At 39.8% G+C, this 24931-nt stretch overlaps 1 protein-coding gene and 1 long non-coding RNA gene across 2 annotated transcripts; one reads left to right on the top strand and one right to left on the bottom strand.

The window, feature by feature from the left end:
* Positions 1-733: 733 nt before the first annotated feature.
* On the bottom strand, positions 734-2113 carry LOC125755533 (uncharacterized). The gene is made up of 2 exons (XR_007412247.1): positions 1976-2113; positions 734-1322 (listed from the first exon to the last, which is right to left on the bottom strand). It is a non-coding gene; the product is annotated as an uncharacterized LOC125755533 (long non-coding RNA).
* IFNGR1 (interferon gamma receptor 1) lies at positions 2029-24823 on the top strand. The gene is made up of 7 exons (XM_025422388.3): positions 2029-2167; positions 13690-13804; positions 14754-14917; positions 16420-16589; positions 18668-18857; positions 21552-21679; positions 23472-24823. The coding sequence occupies exons 1-7, from the start codon at positions 2083-2085 to the stop codon at positions 24045-24047; spliced, it is 1428 nt and encodes a 475-aa protein (XP_025278173.1). The 5' UTR covers positions 2029-2082; the 3' UTR covers positions 24048-24823.
* Positions 24824-24931: the final 108 nt, after the last annotated feature.

The raw sequence follows: 24931 nt of genomic DNA, 5'->3' as shown, positions 1-24931 counted from the left end.
ATGTTTGTGTCCCCCCAAAATTCATATGTTGGAATTTTAACTCCCATAGGGAATGGTATTAGGAAATGTGCACTTTGGGGGATGTTTAAGTAATGATGGAAACCTCATGAATGGGATCAGTGCCCTTATAAAAGAGGCTCCAGAGAGCTCTCTCCCTTTCCCATTAAGTGAGAGTACAACCAGAAGTCTCCAACCCAGAAGACAGCTGTCATGTGATAATGCTGGCACTTTGATCTTTGACTTCAAGCCTCCACACTGTGAGAAATGAAATGTTGTTACTTATGAGTTGGTGGTATTTTGTTAAAGCAGCCTGAACAGACTAACACAGTGGGTATCATAATACCAAACAAAGTATTCCCCTCTAATAGAGGTAAAGCATTCCTATTAGAGCCAGTGGGACTGGCATTCTCTCTATATTGTTACAAATGCAGAATCTCAAGGCCCAACTGAATCAGACGAATTGAATTAGAATCTGCACAAGATCCTCAAGTAGTTCATATGTCCACTGAAGTTTCAGAGGTATGGAGCTCAGAGATTTACTAATATGAATAAAATGATCCTGTTAATAATTCCTATTTTGTACAGCATCTCAAAAGGTTTTCTAACATTGTGCCTAATGCCAGCGCAATCATGCATTCTTTTATTCAACAAATACCAACGAGATGCCAAAGATTTCAGGGTAATGGAGCTTACATTTCAAAAGGCGGAGGAAATAAGCACTGATATGTGTATCAGAGAGTGTGGGGGAAGGTGGTAAGAGCCATGAAAAAAAGTTAGGACAGGGTAAGGTAAGATGAGAAGACGGGTTGTGATTGCAAATTTCTGCAAAGAGCCATGATAACAAGATATCTGAAGCAGTGAGGTAGTTAGCCATGTGCATATCTGAGCACGAGCCTGGGATGTATTGGGAAGGCAGAGGCCATTTGGCGGAAGAGGAATGTGAGAAATGCAGAGTAATATGGCCAGGGAGGAAGGAGGGCGGATCCAGTGATGACAGGCTGTTTAATAAATTGCTACGTGAAATAAATAAAATAAAATAAAATAAAATAAAATAAAATAAAATAAAATAAAATAAAATAGAATAAAATAAAATAAAATAGAATAAAATAAAATAGAATAAAATAAAATAATAAAATAAAATAAAATAAATAAATAAAATAAAATAAAAAAAAAAAAAATAAATCGCTACGTGATATTTAATTGCTGAAAAAAAACAACACAAGTGGCTTTTCGTCCAAGGATGAAGTAGTTCTTGGCCAAGCCAGTTCGATGCAGGCTGTAGAGGTCTGCACACACCGTTTCACCACTGAAGCTTTAGTTTCCTAAAATACAAATACAAATTAGAGAGGCATTTAGGGCTCTGTTCTGCACTCTCAGACTTCCAGACGCCTGGATGGCGAAGTCTAGCAGGGTTCAAGTACGGATTGTGGCCGGGTTGTGGCCTCAGGACAAGTTCTGCAACCCCAGAACACTGCAAAAACGGGAAGAAGACTCTCGGAAGGTGGTGCCGGATCGAAAGAACGGAACCTCTGGATCCAAGTTCCTCAGAACCTGTGAGCCCTTGTCACGACCACAGACTCTGACGCCCTTAACGCTGTGAGTCCTTGGAGCCGGCCTATCTTGGCCTCCTCGCCCTAGTCTGCCCTCCCAGCCAACGCCCGGCTGGGGAGTCGCGGCCCTGAATTCCCTCTCACGTCCGGGTTCCCAGCCTCCGCCTCAGGCTCACGCTCCGGTTCCGCCTCACGCCTCTGGCCCCGCCTCCTCACCGTGACTCCACCTCCTGACCTTGACTCCGCCCCCGCCCTATCCCGCTGCCGGGTCAGCGCCTGGCGTCCCCGCCGTGGCCCCGCCTCCGCCGCCGTGGCCCCGCCCCCCCGTCCGGCCCCCCCGCCCCCGCCCGCCTCCCCCGCCCCCGCCCGCCTCCCCCCGCCACCCCCAATCCCCACTCGGGCTCCGCGCTGCGTGCGCGCCGGACCTCTCCTCGGAGCGCTGGTCCGCTGGTCCGGAAGTGACGCGAGGCCCCGGCTGCAGGCTGGACGCCGCATTCTCTGAGGGCCGCACCCCGAGTCGGCTCCGGGCAGCATGGCCCTGCTCCTTCTGCTCGTCCTCGTCTTGCAGGCCGGGCGCTGGGTTGAGATGAGCCCCGCGGATCCGGAGCTGTCTTCGGGTACGTCGCTCGCGGCAGGGCTGCGGCCGGGAGGCGGGGGGCGGGGGGCGGGGGTTGGGAGCCGCCCGGGGCTAGAAGCTCGGCCCCGCGGGGCGCGCCCTCGTCCGCCCGGGACGTCGCGCGGGGTTCCCGGACGCCCCCAGACGTGCGCGGGCGGCCCCTGGGAAGGCCGCCGTGGTCTCCGCGGTCGGTGGACTTCAGTTCCCTTTCTCTCGCCTCTTCCGTTGTTGCCGAAACGACTAAGCGCGGCTGTCGGTCTTCCAGTTCTGGTAATTCATTTTTAAAGAAGTGAGTTCCTGGGTCAGCGTGTGTACCCTGTGACCAGCGCTCAGGACTTAAGGACTCCGAGGGGGAGCCCAAAATCGTTACGAAAAAAGTTGTGCTCCCCTCATTATGAACATCATTAAGTGGCAGTGATTGGCCCTCTTATGTGTAAGTCTGGAAGCCTTGTAGTGCGTGCACTCGGTAGCAGATTTGTTAGGCTGTACGTCTCTTAGCCTAGTTCTTGAGCATTTTATTTCTGCCCGTTCACTGAGATTTCCCCGGAAATAAATGCAGGGAATACGTTTTTCAAAGTTCGGCCTAATGTTGATTAGGAGCTCCAGTGAAATCCGTGAATATTTTCTGCAAGAGCCTAAAGTATCAGGATCCGCATCAGTTTTGAGTATCTTCTCAGTATCCACCGTTAGCAGTTGCCTCGAAGGGGTCAGGGAGGCCTGGTCTTCTTGGCAAATTCTGGGTCCAAAGCTCTGTATTATGACTTGGTCTGTGGGCTTGGTTTAGGTGTGTTGCATTCATATCCACTTGTCCTCTGGCTTGTTCTTTAAGAGGCAAGCAAACAAATAATTAGACATTCTTTGGGATAGGCATTGTGCCAGATGTTGGGGATACAAAAATGGGAGTTATTCAGTTTCTGCTTTCAAGGATGATTATTTGGCTAACAGTTATTAAGCGCTAGGCACTGCTGTTAACTTATCCCATCTCATTCTCATAACAACCAAATGGTGCTATCAGTATCTCCATTTATGGATGAGAAATCAAGGCACAAAGAGGTCTGCCCAACTTGGAGAGAGGTCACTGCTACTCAGTGGGGAGCCTGGCAGGTGGACTCTAGAGTCCCAAGTTTTAACTACTCTGGAAACTGTCATTACCTAGGGCAGGTGAGTCACCTACAAGGGCAGTTGCAGCACATTGTGATAAGGGCCTGGACTCTTGCACAGACTACTAGAAAAACAAGGTTGGGGTATCTGGCTCTGACCAGGGGAATCAGGAAGGACTTTATAGAGACAGATAACTCCAGAGTTGGAGCTGGAGGTGCAGAGAGACTGGGTGTGCAGAGGGAGAGGGTGTGAAACAGCTTGTTCAATTAGTGGAATACTAAGGGTTTCATTGTAGAATATGTGTGTGAGGATACAAGGGGAGATAAGACAGGTAGAGACGTAGGGACTGGGAAATGAAGTGCCTTGTCATGTGTAAGCAAAGGATTAGCAACATAGCATTGGCTAACTCTGGCAGATTGGGAAATTTATTGGTTTAGAGAATCCAAGCAAGACATAGAAAGGTAGAGATGCCACTTGGGCCTCCGAAAGCTGAGCCAGTCACTCAAAAGTGCCAAGACTCTATATCTTATTACCAACTCTGAAGGTGGACAGCTGCTCCTACTTGGCAGGAATCATGGATGTTGACAGCGTTGGGGTTTTGCATGTTGCAGCTTCCGCCATCCTAACAAAATCTCAAGGGATTTGTTAGAGCCCAAAGGCTCTGATTTGCTCAGCTTGGGTCAGGTACCTGCTTGCCTGCGGTGGCAGTAAGGGAGTTTCCAGAAGAGAAATAATGTTCCTGAAGGAAGTACAGATGCTAGGGCAACAAAGTAAATATGCTCACTATAGTTGAGTGGGCAGTCACTGGATTAGCTCACCTAATTAGTGACCTAAAATAGGTCACTCTCCTATTTTAAGAAGAGAAATGATTTTATGCAGGATCAGTTGGGCCATTCAGAAAAACCATTCATCTTACAGAGTAGTTTGAGAGTAGACTCTAAGGAAGGAGGCCAGTTAGGCTCCTGCTTAAATTGAGACGACTCAATGAAAATGGCAGTTTAAGTGGAGAAGAGAGGGCAGTTTGTAGAAAGTTTAAAAGACAGTCAGCAGGAGTCATTCATGGATGTGGGAAGAGAATGGCTCAGATAGCATTATTAAATCATGTGCCATGCCCTTCTGAGTACAGACTGGGCCCTCCTAAGCCAGGTACCCCAATCTTATTTTCCAGTAGCCTCTGTGCAAGAGTCCAGGCCCTTATCACAATGTGCTGCAACTGCCCTTGTAGATGACTCACCTGCCTTAGGTAATGGCAGTTTCCAGAGTGGTTAAGAACTTGGACTCTGGAGCCTACCTGCCAGGTTCCCTGAGTAGAAGTGACCTCTCTCCAAGGCAGACCTCGTTGTGCCTTGATTTCTCATCCATAAATGGAGATACTGATAGCACCTACTTTATATGGTGGTTGTGAAAATGAGATGTGGTAAGTTAACAGCAGTGCCTAGCGCTTAATAACTGTTAGCTATATACAATTACAGTCCTTGAAAGCAGGACTGGTACCTTCCATTTTTCTATTTCTAACACCTGAAAGTGTGGGGACCCCTTGTGGTTACACAATTTGCACATCCTTGAAGCCAGCTCTGGGAGTGTTGCCTGTTTGCTCCCAAAGTATCATCTTCGATGCCCGCCCTCCTTTCTTCATTGCATTTTCAATACATTTGTCTAGATTTTCCATGTATTTCTCTAGTTTGTCTTGTGTCTCTTATGCTTTTAAAGTTAGTTTAAAATGTAATGTCTCCAGAGAGTAAGAGGAAAATCCATAATAAGGACAACCTACTTCTGGCTCTTGGCAAGCTTCCTTATCTCACCAGTGCCTGACATTTAATACACACACTCAGGGTATTAACTCTTGTTACAGTGTTGGCTTTTACTCTATTTTTGATAGTTCATTTTAGATGAGGGAACCTAGTAGGAACAAGGAAGCAGGCAAGAGGATATAGTCAATCTGCAAAATCCAAGTGGTTGGTAATGTATTGTGTGCTCCAGTGACAAGCTTTTGTTAATATTTCTTAGTGAATGAATAGGGAAAAGAAACCCATGCATGCTATCTAATAATCAGTGGTATTTCACTTTTCATACAGTTTTACCTATAAAACTAGTGTATGTATACATATATATATTATATGTAGATAATCTATGTATATCTTAAAGATTTTATTTATTTGTTTATTCAGAAAGAGAGCAAGAGAGCAAGGGGAAGGGCAGAGGGAGACTCTCCATTGAGCTGGGAGCCCAAAGGGCTTGAACTCAGGACCCTGGCATCATAACCTGAGCCAAAGGCAACGTGGTTAACCGTCTAAGCTACCCAGGCGCCCCAGTAGTGTATATATATTTTTAAGTGAAGCAGTATCTGTCTTCTTGCAGTTTGCTCTTCCACTGTGGGTTTTAGTAATATTCAAGAGCATACTGTACTTTCTCATAGAAGTGGGGCTCTTACCTTAACTGGCTCCACTAATAAAGTGGAGAAAGTCTCTTTTCTGACTAAAGGATAATGTTCTGGGTTGCTTAAATTTTTCATTATTTTCTTTGGCTCCTATTTTTATTTCAGAGATTCAAAATACTTAAGACCATGCATTTTAATTACATTTATTGTATAGGGTATTAATAATTTATTTTTCATTTTATTCTTATTCATGATTCCTTTTTTTTAAATTCATGATTCCTATGGACTTTGAAAGGTTCTCATTTTAGTTCCATACAGAGGAAAACCTAAAAAAAAAAGAGAGAAAAATAACCCTTATAAAAGAGCTATCTCATTAGATTTGGCAGCAAACAGCAATAGTGCCATTGTTGTATAAACTAGATGAATAATTAATGGTTCCATTTTAATTGGATAGAAACAGAATGAGAATTGAACCAGAATTAAATTAATTCCTGACAGGAAGGAATCCATTTACCTGTAATTTTCTTACTAAGGGAGTCTCTTTGGTTTAGATTACCCCAGTGCATAGAAATCAGAATACCAATATCCATTTCAGTCATGTCCATTCCAAAGAAATGATTTGCTTTAACACATTGTTCATATTTTGCAGTGGTCATCATATAATTGTGATAGTACAATAAATCATGCAAAACTACTTGAATTAGATGCTTGTGAAGTGACCAGAAAATAATCATCTCCACTTTGTATTAATATATGGAGATCATTTTATTTTAAACTATTACCAAAATGATGCCTAAGTTGCTTTTCTTAACCAAAACCAACAAAACTTTATAGACTGTCAAGTCTTTCAATAGCTTCTCTACACTTTTGTTTTTGCATTGATAAAAATATGTATACCAGTATCACCTCTCTCATAGAATGGTTTGTGTTGGTTAATGGAGACAGTGCATAACAACGTGGAGCACATTGCTTGTCTTGTGGTAAATGTTTAATGCACACATTAGTAATTACCATTCAATAATGTTCATTGTTATTTATTTTAACAAATATATTTTAAAATATTAAATTGTTGTAGTTGTATATGAGAAATTGTGTTGGCTTTAAAAAAAAAAATCATTCCAAATCAGTATGAGACCTTTAAAATATCAGCAACTAACTTGTTCTTCTCTCTTTCCCCTGTTTTTCAGAAACTGAAAAAAGTTTTTCAGCTCCTATTTCTCAACTATTTCTCAACTTGGAGTGAATTAGTCCAAATGGGAACTAGTCTTGAGAAATGACCTCTCTCAGGGTATAGGTGGATCTGGTCCAAGTAGAATTTGTTGGCATGCCAAGCAAACCCAACTAGATAAAATTGAATAAATAGGAGCACATATAAAAATCCTGCATTTTAGATCAGAAAGTGGCTAAGCAGATGTTTATTGGAGAAGCTCTAACTTATCCAATGGTGGTTTGGGTAAGAGATCTGGGGGGATTTTAGTTAATTACAAATTCAGTCTAAGCTACTATTTGATTATGTCCATCTCTTTAAAAAAAAAAAAAGAAGGAAAGGATTTCATTCATATCTGTTGTATTCTGGGCTCCACAAATTAAGAGAGAGAATGAGTGATAAAATCAGAATAGAGCCTGAAGACAAATAGAAGAGAAGACTGTAGACCTATTAAGAGTATTGACCCAGGGCAGACCAGGTGGCTCAGCGGTTTAGTGCCGCCTTCAGCCCAGGGCGTGATCCTGGAGATCCGGGATCGAGTCTCACGTCAGGCTCCCTGCATGGAGCCTGCTTCTCCCTCTGCCTGTGTCTCTGCCTCTCTCTCTTTCTCTCTCTCTCTCTTTCTCTCATATATAAATAAATAAAATCTTAAAAAAAAAAAAAAGAATATTGACCCAGCTAGGGAACTATTTTATAGAGTGACAGCTTTATTATTTTATTATTTATAATAATAATTTTATTATTTGAACCCTTAGCTCTGAATCTCTTTTTCTAAAGGTAAGGAAGTAATAAAAGTGGAAAATAGACTTTTTGTATATTCATCTTAAAGTGACAGATGATTCAAAGCCGAAAAATACTGAAATGTTTCAATCAAAAAACTTTCATGAACATTTGAAATGTGTAAGAGTTATCAAAATGTCTTTATTCATCTTAAATCTAGAAGACACTCCTGCTTGCTAAGAAAAAATTTTGGAAGGCACTAAGAAAATAGCTATTTTATCAGGACCATAAAACCATTCAGGAGGTAGATTGTGCTCATAAATATATTCTGAAAAAAAATTGCAGAAGTCTTGGTTTGATATTTCTCCCTTTTCCTCCTTGGATTTCTTTTCTTTTCTTTTCTTCTTTTCTTTTCTTTTCTTTCTTTCTTTTCTTTCTTTTCTTTCTTTTCTTTCTAGTTCGATTTGTCTCCCTGGATTTCTCAATGCCATTTCTCAGTTTGTAATGAGAGAAGAAACCTTTGTAAAAACGCCCATGACTCTATCTTTCACTAGGGGAAAGGTGCTAGAGAGCTTTTCTCTGAAAGTTGTTCAGTCACAAAAGGGTCTGATGCTTTAATTTGGAGCACTTATTTTTGAGCTGTAGTGTCAGAGGCTTAGAATCTCCCCAAACAATTTAATTACTGGTCCCTTTATCTCCTTTATGCTTCTCAGCTCCTCCTTCCCAGAGCGAGGTTGGTTAAGCAGATTGTCAGATGGTGTCTACAGACTCCAGAGCTCTGCTCAGCCATAGATGTACGCACTTTTATAGTCTTTGTTAAAATCGGGCAAGAACTTCTGTGACTATCCCTTTTTCAGTAGAGGTACAGATGCTTTTGGTGGTTATGGGATGGAGGACACATAGCAGCCTGTATTCTGGCCATCATCCACACAGGAAATCTGGAGATGTCTGTAGGTCCTTGTTTCCCCAGCAATTATTACAGAGCTGTTCTTTCTAGCTGAGGTTTTTTGGTCTTTTGTGATTTCCCCTTGCCCGTCGTCTTGTGTGCTGCTTCCTCACGTACTGATCAGTTTTTCTGTCCTCTTCCTTGCTCTTCTTTTCATATCCTGTCTCTCCCAGTTTATCAAGAGGAAACGGTTGTAACCAGAGCTTCCCCCCGCCCCTCCCCGCATTGTAGAGTGGTACAAAAAAACGGATTGTTCTTTACTGTGTTTGGTTTTATTAAATCCTCAGCTGTTCAGAGGCATTCTGAGAAGAAGATTTTAAAATAGCAAAAGTTTATTCTAGGTAGCATGCACCAAATAACGGAACTCATTTCCAAAACAACATGAGTTACAGAAAACTATCTGTATCATTTTCAAGAGAAATCTGTAAGATTATTTTATGTGATGAGATACTCTTCCTTAAACATCACAGATAATCCTTTCTTGTTATTTCTACATATATTTTTATTGACATAAAATAAAAATTTATTTTGAATAGAAGTTTGCTGTAAGCCTTAATTATTTTAATTTGAATATAAAATGATTTAAGTGACGCCTGGGTGGCTCAGCAGTTGAGCACCTGACTTTGGCTCAGGGTGTGATCCCGCAGTCCAAGGATTGAGTCCCATATCGGGCTCCCTGCATGAAGCCTGCTTCTCCCTCTGCTACATCTCTGCCCCTCTCTCTGTGTCTCTCATGAATAAATACATAAGATCTTTTAAAAAAATAAAACAATTTAAACTTTAGGTCACAAACTTCTGAAACAATAGAAAACTACTCATGTCTACTTATCATGAGAGTTTGGCAAATAATGACAAAGGCAGATGTGTAATAACCACATGGTTTCTCTGCTGGTAGCATAAAACCACAAGTTACATCCTTTAGTGTATATATTCAAAGTTTCCCCTTTAGTAGAATGGTAAGGTCTGTTAGTATCCATTGAAACCTCCTCTTCCCACCACCTGTCTCTTTTTGCTTTGAAAGCTGTGATTTAAGTCCTTTTTCTAGTCAACCAAGTCAAGCTTTAACTTAAATTATGGGAAACATCATTTGATTCACACTAAAACCTAACCAACCTAGTGTGCCAGGCTACTTTGTGGGGTTTTTTGTTTGTTTGTTTTTTGTTTATTTTATTTTTTTATTTATTCATTTATTTGACAGAGACAAAGCAAGAGCAGGGGGAGTGGCAGGCAGAGGTGGAGGGAGAGAGTGAAGCAGACTCCCCATTGAACAGGGAGCCTGATGCTGGATTCTATCCTCGGACCCTGGGATCTTGACCTGAGCCAAAGGCAGACATTTAAGGACTGAGTCACCCAGGTGCCCCTGTTTGTGGTTTCATAACTATGATTCAGTAACTTCTTCTTAAATGTAAATGTGCTTTATTTAATATTCTATATGCCTGTTTCTTGAATATAGGAATCTCAGTGTGAGTCTGTACAGTTAAGTCATTCCTATTGGGAAGGATTTTTTTTTTTTTAAGAGACTTAAAAGGCAGTGAAGAACTCTTCATTTTTGGAAACTGGAGGAAAGCACGTCCTTGTTACCAGAGGCAGAAAGCTTAGGGACATCATTGCCTTTAATAGCAGGAAGAGTAGGAAATGCGCTTGTTGAGTTCAAGACCTACCCAGGAGGTTGCCAAGCAGTGCTGAAAGTGCCACATGGTTTCTTCTTGCTTCTGGTGGTAAAATGCAAGAATAGAAAGAGTAACCAAAAGAAGGGCTGTTAAAAAAGAGCCAGGACCTGAAGGTTTGAAAATTCTCAGTCTCTGAAGAGGCAAGAGATGCTGAAGTTAAGAAATGGCTTTTGAGAGAAGTTCACATTCAGTGTGAGTTTTCATAGCATCAGGTTCCTCCTCTCTTACCTGGTTAAAAATAATGTTTATATGTGTGATGATGATTATTATTAAGGATTTTATTTATTCGTTCATGAGAGACACAGAGAGAGGCAGAGACATAGAGGGAGAAGCAGGCTCCCTGCAGGGAGCCCAATGTAGGACTTGATCCCAGGACACCAGGATCACGATCTGAGCAGAAGGCAGATGTTCCACCAGTGCCACAATATTATTATTTTTTTTTTGTAGATTTTATTTATTTATTTATTTATTTGAGAAAGACATAGTACATGCATAAGCCAGGGGAGGAGCAGAGAGAAAGGGAGGAGCGGACTCTCTGCTGAGCCAGAAGCTCCACATGGGGCTCAATCCCATTTCCCCAGTATCCTGACCTGAGCCAAAGGCAGATGCTTAACCGAGCCACCCAGGCACCCCTGTTTATATTATTTGATATTAATGTTGATTTGACCCTGAGGAGTGTGTGTGTGAGGGTGCCTTGTATTTCCTCCCCACAGATTGTAGGCTCTCTGAGACTAGGTTGTTTCATGAAGTTGAGGTGCAAACATCCAAAAAGGCATCCAAAAAATGCCTAAAGTAACCGAAAAAAGAAGCCTCAGTAGGCCCTGCTAAGTATGCCATGGAGCTCTACTGAAACCAAAAGAGAAGAATCAGGGCTAAATCTGCCAAGCCCAGTGCTGTCTGGCTCACCTGCAAGGAAATTGCTTAGAGAACCAGAGATGCTAGGAACCAATAGCTGTCAGCAGTATTTCAGGAAGAGGAAATAGAAAACTTGTAGGTGTCTGATCACTGGCTACATTAAGAGCACCTGGGTGGCTCAGCAGGAGAGTCTGCCTTCGACTCAGATCGTGATCCCAGAGTCCTGGGATCCAGTCCCACATCAGGCTCCCCAGAGGGAGCCTACTTCTCTCCCTCTGCCTGTGTCTGCCTGTCTCTCCCTGTGTCTCTCATGAATAGATAAATAAAATCTTTAAAAAGGAAAAGAAGCAGCATACTATAAGCATGCAGTGTTTGAATCTGTGAGACCTCCTCCAGCTTCATAATCTCAACCTTTTGGCACAAATTGTCACAGTGCTTTGATATGTAGTTATAGAAGTTAGACAAAAATGAAAACCAAAGGTATTCATTGTGAGGAAGCCATGTAATATATTGGTTTATCAAAAGGATTCTATTTTTAAATTAGTTTTTCCTCTTAAGCAATAATTAAAAATTCCTAAAGTTGTGAACATATGAAGCATGATCCCTCAACTTTAGTGCTGTTGGCATTTTGGACTGCCAAACCATGGAGAGCTGTCCTGTGCCTTTATAGAATACTTCACATTCTTGGCCCCTATTCTCAAGATGTCAGTAGCGCCTTACCACTACCACTCAGTTGTGAGAACCAAAAATGTCTCCAGACAGTGCCAAATGTCCCCTGGGAGACAAAAATCACCTCCTGTTGAAAACCACTGTTACAAAGGAAAATAATCATAAAAGGAAGGAAAAAGGCATAGAATTTAATTGTTCATAACTCTATTTTTTACTGAAATAATTCTGGATCTGTGTTCTGTTTTATTTTATTTTATTTTTTTTAAGATTTTATTTATTCATGAGAGATATAGAAAGAGAAAGGCAGATACAGGCAGAGGGAGAAGCAGGCTCCACTCAGGGAGCCTGATGTGGGACTCAATCCAGGGACCCCAGGATCATGCCCTGAGCCGAAGGCAGAGGCTTAACTGCTGAGCCACCCAGGCATCCCTGTGTTCTGTTTTAAAACAATTATACAAGTTTAAATAATTGTAAATTAAAGCAATGTACCAGTTTGGGTTTGAATATTGGAATTTTGCTTTGGGAAAAAATACTGTAGACATTTCCTTCAAAAGTAAGCAAATAATTTATGTGAAATTAACACCTCACGTATCAGATTAGGAAGTCTGAAATGACTAGGAAAGAACCCACATTTCTTAATGTCCAATCCAGGGAATATTTTTTATTAGAACAGTCCACTTTATATAACTCCAAGTAATCATCATTGTCAGCTAGGGAATTTTTATTTTTATTTTTTAAAAAAATATTCATTTATTTATTTTAGAGAGAGTGTGTGGGAGGGGGAGGGCTAAGGGAGAGAGAGAATCACAAGTCACCTCCCCACTGAGTGCAGAGCCCGATGCAGGGCTCAATCCCAGGACCGTAGGATCCTGACTTGAGCCAAAATTAAGAGCCAGATGCCTAACCAACTGAGCCACCCAGGTGCCCTGTGCTGGGGAATTTTTTCTTTTTTTTTAAATAAATTTTTGGCTCTCAGAATTTTTGAGGCTGATAATAAGTTATGTTTGGAAGCCACTGTACCTGACCACAGTGCCATCCTTTCATTTATTTTAATTGTAATTGTAAATTATGTTTCATGGTGTTCAGGTAGGTAGAATTGAATACTCTTAAATTTGGGGTCATATTGCCAACTCTGTATCTTCCTGTTCACTCATAAAGAAGGGTATGAAGGGAGAGAAAGAAGAAGGGAGAGAGAGAAAAGGAGGAAGGGAGGAGGAGATGTATGTGTGATTGTTTCCCAAGGGGTGGTGGTCAGCAGCCTTTCACACTGCACAGGGGAGTAAGTGGCTGGTTTTGATAATTAGTTACAGGATATCAAAGTGACTCCTGCCTGTTCTCTCATGTGACTCCCATCTTCTCAGCAGACATTTTCTGAAATGGTTTACAAGAGCAAAGGCAAGAAGAAATATTAGGTGTGTTTTGTAACAAGCCCTTCACACCTCAGACAGCAAAAAATTAATGAAACTGACAAGGTGAATGGCTCCTGGAGCCAAGTGAGGCCTCAATTCCTGTGCTATTAGAAAAGGTGCCAAGGCAGGTGAGGGCTGAGAGCCTACGTGGTATTTTAGAATGAAATTGCCCCTCCCTGGCGTAGCCAGTTCTCCTCTAGACAATGAAGGCAATCTGTGGTTTCAAATATGGGAAATTCTAGTGAGTAAATGAATCAAGGATTATTATTACAACAGACAGTGCATTTATTTATAAAAACTCCTAAAGACATTATAGAGATTTATTGCCTCTACTATATTTGTATTTACCTCATATTACAGTGTTTTAGGAATTTAGAATGAATCAGAACTCTATACATTTTCCAATAAAATTAGTTTTTGTAAGTCTCAATTTAAATAATTGTATTTGTTCTGGTGAATTCTGCTTTTCTTCAAAATACATATTTGGCTAACATGGCTCCTTACAAGGTTTTCTAATGTTAATGTTAGTTTCTTACAGTTGTCCATTTTACTTTTTGAATCTCTTACAGTGCCAGTACCAACCAATATTACAATTGAGGCCTATAACTTTAATACTGTCCTATTTTGGAACTACCCACCCATGCCACAGACTCCTGTTTTTACTGTACAGGTAAAGAACTATGGGTAAGTGTTACTCTTTTATCTTTTTAATTCTGCTTTTGTCTAGGTCTTTATACTTCCCATAACTTTGTTTTTTCTCATCATCTTTCTTTCCCATGTGGAAGAACTTCTTAAACTGCTTGTATTTCCAGAAGTGCTAAGGATGCAGATTAGTTATTTTCAGAGTATTCCTGCCTCTTAATTCTTCTATCAAAATTGAAGTAGAAGAGTCCTGACTTCTGAAATTTTTTTTTTAAAGACCTACTTATTTGAGAGAGAGAGTGCACATGTATGTGTGCTGATGGGGAGAGGGGCACTGGGAGGAGAGGAGAGAGAGAGAATCCTCTAGTAGACTCTCCACTGAGCAGATAGGCCAACTCCGGGCTCTGGCTCAGGGCTCGGGCTTGACACAGGGCTCAGGCTAGATCTCAGGGTCGTGGGATCCAGCCCCACATCGGGCTCTGCACTCAGCGTGGAGTTTGCTTGTCCTTCTTCTCTGCTCCTACCCGTACTCTCATTCTCTCTTATAACTAAATACATAAAATATATTTTTTAAAAAAAGATGTCCTCTAACTTTCCATAGTAAATGTATTATTGAGTAGAAAGATAAAAATTTCAAAAAATTTTTCAAAAGTGTCAGGAGTCTCTGTAATACATTAGATTCTGCAGTCAAGTAATGATTATGTTCACAGAATCTAGAGTGGTTTAAAGATCAGATTTTTAAAAACTGTATGTGGAATGTGCTTTGTTCAGGTGTTGTATTTTGAATTGAGCCTCTTTATTGTAAAGGTATTTCTAGTACTTCTGACCAGAGTAAGACTTCCTACTTTGTCTGGCTTCTCCATCCTATCCTTGATCAGTTCTTTCTACCAGCTCCATGCTGTACGTGAAAAGCAAAGCACAGACAGAGATTATTCAAGTTTGTATATTGACAGTAAATGTTACTATTGTGTTTCTTTATTCCTAATTTTAGGGAAGCAGTATGGATTGATGCCTGCAACACCTCAGATCATTACTGTAATATTTTTCCTGTAATTAATGATCCATCACTTTCTCTCTGGGCCAGAGTTAAAGCTAGGCTTGGGCAAAAAGAATCAGCCTATGTAGAATCAAAAGAATTTATTTTATGTCGACAAGGTGAGTAGATCTTTGAAATTTGAAAATATTTACGCATATCTTCTGTATAGATTTGCTTTTATTAGCACTTGCTGAAAATAATCACAAGAAACCTTTGGAGGAATTTAGGGAGTCTGTGTCTTCCTGTTTGCCCAAGCCCCCACAAAATTGGGCTGAGATGTGCCCATCACTGTACCCCTTCTAAACAATTACATTTCCACTCCCTGAAAGCATGGGTCAGTGCTGCCCCCAGGGACTCTCTAGGAGCCTTTCCCCTCACCCCCTTCCCTATAACTCCTTGCTGAGTTATACTCACTGACATCTCCCTCTTCCACACTCTGCCTAGTCCCCAAGACCTTGAGGAATTTTATCTACCAACTTAATACATTAACAAATGTTAGATTTCTATCATCTCCTCAACCCCCAGTGATTTTCAGCCCTGACTTCTGCCAGCTATGCATTCCCGTGATATACCTGATCTTAGTTATTGCCTCGGGCTCCAAAATCTTCATGGCCCATTCCTCTGCTCTGACCAAAATCCTACTGTGTAGCTCTCATACCCTCACTCGTGAGTAAAGAAATGATCACTTTGTCCTCTCCAGTACTCTAGGCCTTGTGCCTTGCTATCCATCTTCACTTCCTTCTTTGCTTCCTCCACCATAGCCTTGGTTCTGCTCCTGCTCTTTAGATTGTGCTTACTTATTAGAGGCCCTTCCTTTACTTGCCCTTGAAATAATGTTATATCCCAGAGTCCATGCCTTTGTCATCTGATAGCTACACCATCAGATTTATCAAGGGCACACTGTGCTAGAAAGTATGCCAGGCCCTGAGGAACAGACCTGCGTGGCACATAGTAAGTGGGCAATAAACACATGAAGAATAGGTAAATGATTCACCAACAAAGTGTCAAGCATTGGTGACACATAATCATAAGCATTTGCTGAATGAATGAATGAATGAATGAATATCTAATTTTAATTTTCACAATAAAAGTTCAACATATTTAGCAAGCTTTTATAAGAGCCTTCATGCCAGATGTCCATAGATATTGGTAATACAAAGAGTTTCAGTGAGTGTGCAAAGGTAACTAAAATGCCTTTTCTGAAACATTTTTTGAGAGAAAGATTTTCCTTTTTATCTGCAGAACCACAAAAAAAGGAAAAATATCCTGATAGAGCTTACCGTTACGTCAAGGTTTTTTTAACCTTGTAAAACAATATTTACCTTTTGGACTAGAAGTGACTTTATTTATTTATTTATTTTTTATTTATTTTTTTTTAGAAGTGACTTTAAACTATTAAAGAGTTTAGATTTGATAAGAATACTTCCTGCTTGAGATTAACATTTCTTTTTTAAGGACATTTAGAATATCTTCTAGGTCTTTGTGGAATGGTTTAAACATGGTCCTGCTTTAGAGCAACAGAAAGAGTAGGTTGATTGATTTTGGCAATTTTATGTAATGCGCTGTGAAGTTCCAGGGATAGTACTAATTCTGCTTTTGTGTGTCCTCCCCACCACCACAGGGAAAATTGGACCACCTGCACTGGGTATCAGAAAAATGGAAAACCAAATCATTATTGATTTATTTCATCCTTTAACTGCTATAAGTGGAAGACAGGCAGTACCCATATATGATGAAAATAATTGTCACACATTCATGTATATTGTGTATATGAAAATAAATGGAAGTGAGGTATGTGTTTCTGTTGATCTGTTTTTCTGTTGCTAGCATAAGTTGTCTCTATATGTAATGTAATGAAAGTAGAATGCTTATGAACACTCAGGCAGGACTTATGGATCATAGGTGTTGGTAAGAAAAATCACATAAATAAATGTTGAGGGGAGTCAGTATTGGAGTAAATCACTAGTGCTGGGCAGGTGGATACATTTAAATTTTGTCTTGCCTCATTTAACAGCATGGCTCTATTCTAGGATTTTAAACCTGTTTACTTCTATTTCTCCACTGGTAACATGAACATAATTTTAATCTTTTCTTCTTCATGGCTAGTGATGTAAAATAATAGGAAGATATAATTGGAATCCTTGTTTTTGAAAGTAAAGGTTAGCGGTACTGCTGTGGGAATATACTTACTACACTGGTGTGCAGGCCACACTTGGATTGGAATGATTCTAGTCCATCCATTCTCCATAGCGCTGCTGTTGCTTTATTTAGTAGTATTTGTCAGGCATGTGCTCTGTGCGTTCCTGGCACCAGCAGATAGCAGCAAATAGTACAGACAGTGCTCCAGTGCTCCATGTAATGGAGGAAAACAGAGCAGGGACAGGGGATGGGCAGCAGGGTTGGGGGCAATAGTGCTTTTCCGTAGGGTGGTCAGAAGAGGGAAAGGTGAGACTGGAGCCAGGTCTGGAGGAGGTTAGGAGGTGACCTTAAGGGGTATATATGGGGAAACTGTTGGAGGCATAGATTTTGGCAGAAGCACACTGGGTGTGAAGAGCAGCAAGATGGAGCAGATGAGGTCAGAGGTCACCGGGGGCCACATCTCTTGGGGCACTGGAGAGATTTGATGTTTTTCTGACACAGACGTTACATCTCTGGAAAGATTTGAGCAGCAAGAGTGACATTTGACATAGATTTTAAAACATCACTCTGGATGCTTAATGGAGTTGTCCTGCTGAAGTGCACATCTGACCTTCCTTCACTGCTTAAAATCCCTTCACAAATCCCTGTGAGCTACAAAATCATATCTAAATTCCCTTTCATGGTATGGCCTACAAGGCCTTTATGATTTGGCCTCTGTGTCCTTTCCAGCTTCCTGTCTCCCCATTCTTTCCAGCCTATGTTTTATTTGTGCTTTGGTGAGTGACTTTTGGCTCTTCGTTCCCTGTGGGTACCATGCTCTTTCCCAGAAGGCCCTCTCCACCTTCTCAGCTTTGGCAAGTTTCTACTCACTCTTCAGTATTCAGTGAGCATTTCATCTCCCCTTTGAATTCTCTTCTGACACGACAGACTGCTTCTGTGTGGTTCGATGATTCCTAGCTCCTTTGCAGGCCTCGTGGCTCACATGTCTTTCTGCTCTGGCGGCAGTTGTTTGCAGTCCGGCATCCCTGTTCTGCCTTCGTGCGTGCAGGCGCTCCCTGGCACAGGTGATGCTTGTCCTTTGGCTGCTCGAATGAAGGATAAACTGGCAGAGGCTGACTCAGTGCCTTCTGTGTACTACCGCTAAGAGAAGCCGCAGTCATTGTAGAATAACTTTTCTACAGATGCTTTTCTCTCTCATCAGCTAGGTATTTAGCACTATTCTCAAAGGACTAATGACCATTTGTTGCTTTAACAACTAACAGTGAGGGACACCTGGGTGACTCAGTGGTTGAACATCTGCTTTGGCTCAGGGCGTGATCCCGGGGTCTTGGGGTCGAGACCCGCAACAGGCTTCTGCAGGGAACCTGTTTCTTCCTCTGCCTATGTCTCTGTGTCTCTCATGAACAAATAAATAAATTCTTTAAAAAAAAAAAAAAAAAAAAAAAGCAAAACCAAAAAAACTAACTGAACATTCCTGCTATTTGAGCTTTTAAATTTGTTGTCACTACAAAGAACATGTTCATGGATACATAGCATAGTACTGTGTTGAAATAACAAATTGACTTATTGTTTGACATCAACACTATTTACAGACCTATTCAACTTACACCACATAAATTTCCTTCAGGTGTTTGATCAGGATAAATACGGTACTTTTTTTGGTTTTTGTTTTGTTTTCTGCAGAATGAAAGAAGCCATGCATTTTCTCTGTTGTTGTTTCCCCCATACAGACAACATACAGAATGGGTATAGAGGACGAAGATGATTGCAATGAGACTCAGTGCCGCCTTACGATCCCAGTGTCCTCCCTCAGTTTGAACTACTGTATTTCAGCAGAAGGAGTCTCAAAAGAATGGTCTGTTGTAACTGAGAAGTCCAGAGAGCTTTGTATTACCACTTTTGATGGTGACCACATAGAAGGCAAGTTTCTGCTGGTTGTTCCTAAATACAGGGAGGGATAACTGAAAAGAGGCAGTTTCAATAAATCTCTGTCCTTTTTAAAAATACTTAGCAATTCCATTTCTTAGAGAAGTCCAAAAGTAAAAATAAGCTCATTTTTCAGGCACTGAGAAATCTAAAACAACCGATTTGGAAAGCTATGTGATGACCTTTTGACCCAGGGGTAAAGAAAGCACACCTAAACCTCCAAGCATAAATGTCAGCATTTCAGGATTACACTGTAGTGATATAAGGCAACTTACTATTTACACATAGCAAGAAGTTATGTTTCCATTAGAATGTTCGTAATGGGGGTGGTAAGTTTAAAAACTGAATAGCAAAAATATTCATTGTCATGTGTGATGCAAACTAGACAAACACTGGAAATTAGTATCCAAAAATAAATATTGATAGGTTATGTTATGGGTCATTTTTATAACACTTAATAATTTTATTTTATTATCTTTTCTTTGTGTGTGTGTGGGGGGGGGATTTTTATGATAGAACTTTAGAACTGATATTCTCAAGTGGCAGGTACCTTAACAAAAATTTGGGCTGTTCTTTGCACTTATGAAATTTAAATGTTCCATTATAGATAATTTCTAAAATATAAAAAGCTGGAAGAAAAAAAAAAAAAGCTGGAAGAAAACAAAATTATTTGTAGTTCTTTCATCCAAATATTTAGTTAACAGTTTGGTGTTTTTTTTTTTCCTCATCCCATTTCCCTTTTTCTACATAGCTATGATCATTAGTGTATAGTATATACAATTTTATACACTGCCTTAAGTATATATTATAAATATTTTTCCATTTTAATTCATATTCTCTATTAGTATTATTTTTTAATGTATGTAGACTGTTTTATCATGAAGAATTTATATTCATTTTAATGTTCCTCAGTTTGAGACTTCTAGATTATTTACAATTTTCTCTATGATAGCATGTTTTGATAACTGTGTGTGAATATATATATATTTTCCAGTTATAAGGCTGTTTTTAAATATGGCTTTCTTTTATTTTTATTTAAAGATTTATGTATTTATTTTAGAGAGAGAGCATGAATGGGAGTGGCAGAGGAAGAGAGAGGGAGAATCTCAGGCAGACTCCATGCTGACATGGAGCCTGAAGTGGGGCTTGATCTCACAACCGTGAGATCACGAGCTGAGCTAAAATCAAGAGTCAGATGCTTAATTGATTGCACCATCCAGGTGCCTCCCCCAACCAAAATTTTATGATACAAATAGCTTCTTGAAGAATGGGATCTAGGCCAAAAATTGGACCAAATGCCTAGAATTTAATATTAGTAACTTTTAGGCTATTGTAACAAAGGTTTCAAATAGTTTTTTTTTTTTCCAAATAGCTTTTCACTTAAAATAAAGCAGTGCATTTTATGCCAACTTGCATTGCTATTTTGAAAAAATAAAATCCTAATTAATGTACAAAGTGTGAAATAATGCAAATGCCTCAAATTTATTTTTTTTAAACTGAATCATAAACTGAGTTACTACTCTGGCCACATGGTGGCAGCACAGTGTCTCAGAAGCCGTATTCCCTGCCTGCCTGCTTGTGCCGTGCTTCTACACACAGTGCTGGCATTAGTTATGAAGTTATTTTATCTTTACTGTTGTAATAATTTTTTCCACATCCTGTTAATAATATATCTTATACACTCGTTCATTTAGTAGTAATTTTTAGAGTGACAATTCCAAAAAAGTAACTTTGGAATAGAAATTAAAGGTAATAAAATGCTAGTAAGGAAGACAAATGCCACCAGGATTTGTAGGGCGCTGTTAATTTGGAAGAGAGGACAGTGAAAATAGAATACTGAAGATTGTGGGGCAGCCTGATGGCTCAGCAGTTTAGCGCCGCCTTCAGCCCAGGACCTGATCCTGGAGACCCAGGATCGAGTCCCATGTCAGGCTCCCTGCATGGAGCCTGCTTCTCCCTCTGCCTGTGTCTCTGCCTCTCTCTCTGTGTCTCTCATGAATAAATAAATAAAATCTTAAAAAAAAAAATACTGAAGATTGTGCTTTGAAAATAAGCAGCATTAGAACAAAATACACAATAGTGATTATAGATGTATGTGCTTTGAAACAGATCTTTCCTAGTTTAAGTTATTATTTCTGGTTTGCATTTAAGGGCATCTAATTCTTGTGCAGCTTTCCTGTCCGTGTATGTTATGTGTATGTCTATCTCTTTAAAGGTATTTACAGCCTCGAAATAATTATAAAATGTGACAAAAATTCTGAGGAGCAAGATTAAATTATTACATTGTCAGAATTTACTTCTGAAGGGATAGATTTTTTTAAAATTTTGTCTTTTGCCTTATTAACGGGGAGAAAAGTGTAACTCTGGAAATACCCTATATTGGGGGGCTTTAAGGAAGTTCTTATGAAAATCTGTTCTCGCTACTTTGTGTCATGGAGATGGAGTTACAGAAAGTAGAGAATTGCAAGTTGAGAAGAGCCCTCTTCATATCTAGGATATGTACCTGAGTGTTTTTTTGTTTTTTTTTTTATCTTGCCCAACTTCTGTGGCAAGGGTTCTTTGCAACTCTAACCATATTAATTTCCCAGTTGGCAAATCTATTAAAGAACAGCACTAAGACTTTAAAACTATTTCATGGATATAGCAGTATTCTATCCTAATTCTAATTTGTGATTTTTCCTTTTTTAGATTCTGTTTGGATTCCAATTGTTGCTGCTCTCCTACTTTTTCTAGTACTTATCCTGGTATTTGTGTATTGTTACATTAAGAAGATGAATCCATTTAAGAGAGAAAGCATCATGTTACCCAAGTCCTTGGTAACATATTTAAATATTTTTCTTTAATTATATACCGTAAAGTGTTCAATCTGCCACACATCCAAAACCACATAATTTTTACTACACATCAGGTACTTTTTAATGTACAGAACAAGAGCATAATTGGATAAGTCTGTTAAGAGCTTAAAGTTTAGTGGGAGAAGAAAATAAGTATTCAGTGGGAGTATGGTGTTCAAATGTAGAAGTTTACGTGCATGCCAATGAGGACTGTCCATCTTTGGAGGGTAGGGCTTAGTTGTGGCCTTTCTGGAGGCAGTGATGCTTAAGCAGTCTTGAGAGACAGATAGGAGTTTATCCAAGTACTAAGAGATAGTATGTGCTAAAGCCTAGCATCAAGAAAGCATGGCTTCTGAAACTCCAAAAATACAGAAACACTATTATGGTTGGAGTATAGAAGGAAAGATGGCCACAGGAGAGTGCGCCCATGCACGCACATGAACAGGGGGAGGGGCAGTAGGAGAGGGAGAGAAATCCTTAAGCAGACTCCCCACTGGGCACGGAGCCTGATGCTGGGCTCAATCTCAGGACCCAAGATCATGACCTGAGCCGAAGTAGAGTTGGATGCTTAACTGACTGAGCCACCCAGGCAACCCAGAAGTTTGAAAGTTTGATGTTTTAATGTCAAACATTTAAAAGCCCTTTGTAGGGCAGCCCCGGTGGCTCAGCGGTTTAGCGCCACCTTCAGTCCAGGGCATGATCCTGGAGACTGGGGATCGAGTCCCACGTCGGGCTCCCTGCATGGAGCCTGCTTCTCCCTCTGCCTGTGTCTCTGCCTCCCTCTCTCTCTGTATCTCTCATTAATAAATACATTTTTAAAAAAAATTAAAGAAAATAAAAGCCTTTTGTATAATGAAAAGAACGCTTACAGGTAACAGAATGGTAACTGTTTGAATGAAATAGGACAGGAATAATATCTCTGTAACACACTAAGGACCCATATCAATTTGTCTTGAAAGCGCTTTATGTAAAGTGAATAAGAATTATCAGTGGTAGGTAATTCATGTATGAATTATAGTATTTATTCTTACTGATTTAGGATAAATAAATAAGTAAGCACAAAGTGACTTTGTAGTATGTAACTTTATACCCACTAGAGAAGGAAAAATAAACCTGACTATCCAGTAGTATCAGTAGTGGTAAAACTGATATATACTGGTAAAAGTAATACAACTCTGGTAGAAAGGTAAGCTTATAATGGATATGGAGTGTCATAGTGCCATAAACAATGCCACAGCCTTTGACTTAGTGATTCTACTTTTAAGGATTTATTCTTTAAAAAACTAAAAAACTCCATAAATAAAAAGATGTGTAAAAATATTCACTTCAGCATGTTCTATAAATAATAAAAATTGGAAACTCTTCAATATTTGCTATTAGAGAAATTAATCATCAGTATAAAGAAATTATATGAGGCAGTAAAAATTCTAATAAAAGTTATAATTATGAAGATGAATGGTGAAAATATTATATAAATAGGTGTACTCCCATTACAAATTTAATGTGCATACATGTGGAGACAATATAGAAAAAACAGCACATACTGGTTAGATGGTGGATGACTTTTTAAAAATTCTAAAACTTATTTTTAATACAGTGTATTTTCATTTAAAAGCAAGAAAAGGCAACCACCTGATACTGCTACATTGTTCCCATAAGTATGCCCTTTAGTGGTATATTTCATTGTCCGTTACCCTTAGACCATGACTTTTAAAGGACATGCACTTAAGCTTACTACTTTATTATTTTTAATCATTGACTTCTCTTCCCTTAGCTGTCTGTGGTAAAAAATGCCTCTTCGGAGACAAAATCTGAATCAAAATGTGTATCACCCGTCACCTACCAGCCAATTGTCCCAGAAAATGAGAAGATGGTCTGGGAAGAGCAGTTGTCTCCAGCAACAATTGTAGGTATGCCTACTGAAGACAACGCCGGAAAAATGGAACCCCGAGAAGACCTTTTCAGTGAAACAGAAGTGGTGACCACTGAACAGAATACTTCTGACATGGCTTCTAGGCGCCCTCTGACCCCAGGAATGACAGAGAATTCTGTCCATTCAAATAGTAACCAGTCTGAACCCTGTGTTGTCGCTTTCAACTCCTATCACTCCAGAAATGGTTCTGACAGTGGCGTTGTGGAATCGGACAGCTTCTTATCTGACTCAGAACTTCCCCCAAATAATAAAACTGAAATAAAGAGCGGAGAACAGGAGACTGTAATGCTGAGAAACACCACCACCTCCTTTGGTTATGACAAGCCACATGTGTTAGTGGATCTGCTTGTGGACGAGGGTACTAAGGAGTCCTTGATTGGTTATAGACTTACGGCAGATTCTGGAGAGTTTTCCTAAGATCAACAAAGTTGCAGCAACTTTGAAGGATTGGCTTTTCCTGAACAGTTTTCTTGCTTTCATGATAGGATCATGATTTCAGAAATTATTCTTTGTCAATATCAACCAAATAAGAGTATCTGGGTGTACATAAAGTGCAAAGAGCCTCTCTGGCATTGTTACATTTGGTCTGAAAACTGCAGAGGCTTTGAAAGAACAAACCACTGTCACATTTGAAATTTTCCATCTAGATGGGTTGAGTAACTGTGAAAGCTCTTAAGAACGCTGCTTCCTATGATAGTAGGTAAGATGCCCCAGGGCCCTTTCTAATCACTTCAAGACCTGTAAGATTCTATTTCTTTTTTCTTTTTTTTTTTTTTTTTGTGCCTCAGCATGGTATTTGTTTTTGGAAGTCTGTATATAGTTGTTATTTTTTTAGAGAGAATGTGAGAGCATGAGTGTGAGGATGAGAGACAGAAGAAGAAGGAGAGAAAATCTTAAGCAGGCTCCATGTTCAGCGTGGAATCTGATGCAGGACTTGATCTCACGACCCTGAGGCTAGGACCTGAGCTGAAATCAAGTTGGGTACTTACCAACTGAGCACGCAGATGCCCCTATGTATATAGTATTTTTAAATGTTTACTTTCAGGAGAAATCCTGAAAGCTTTCCAAAATTGAATTTAAATTGTAATTCAAATCAATAGACTTAGTTAAGAATATGTAAATAGAAACATGTATATATTTTTTTATGGAACATTGCATTTAGAGATTTGTAAATAAAATATGTTTAAAATTGATTTTTGTACTCATTTATTCAAGCACTCAGGCAGTTAATATAGTATTTTTTATCCATTTGTTGTTTCTATGCACTAAGACTATGGAATTATTTTCTAATTCATATCTAA

This window comes from Canis lupus, chromosome 1 (genome assembly GCF_003254725.2).
Source record: "Canis lupus dingo isolate Sandy chromosome 1, ASM325472v2, whole genome shotgun sequence".
Lineage (NCBI taxonomy): Eukaryota > Metazoa > Chordata > Mammalia > Carnivora > Canidae > Canis > Canis lupus.
The sequence above is the reverse complement of the archived record's forward strand: the minus strand, read 5'-3'. Positions and strand labels throughout refer to the sequence as shown.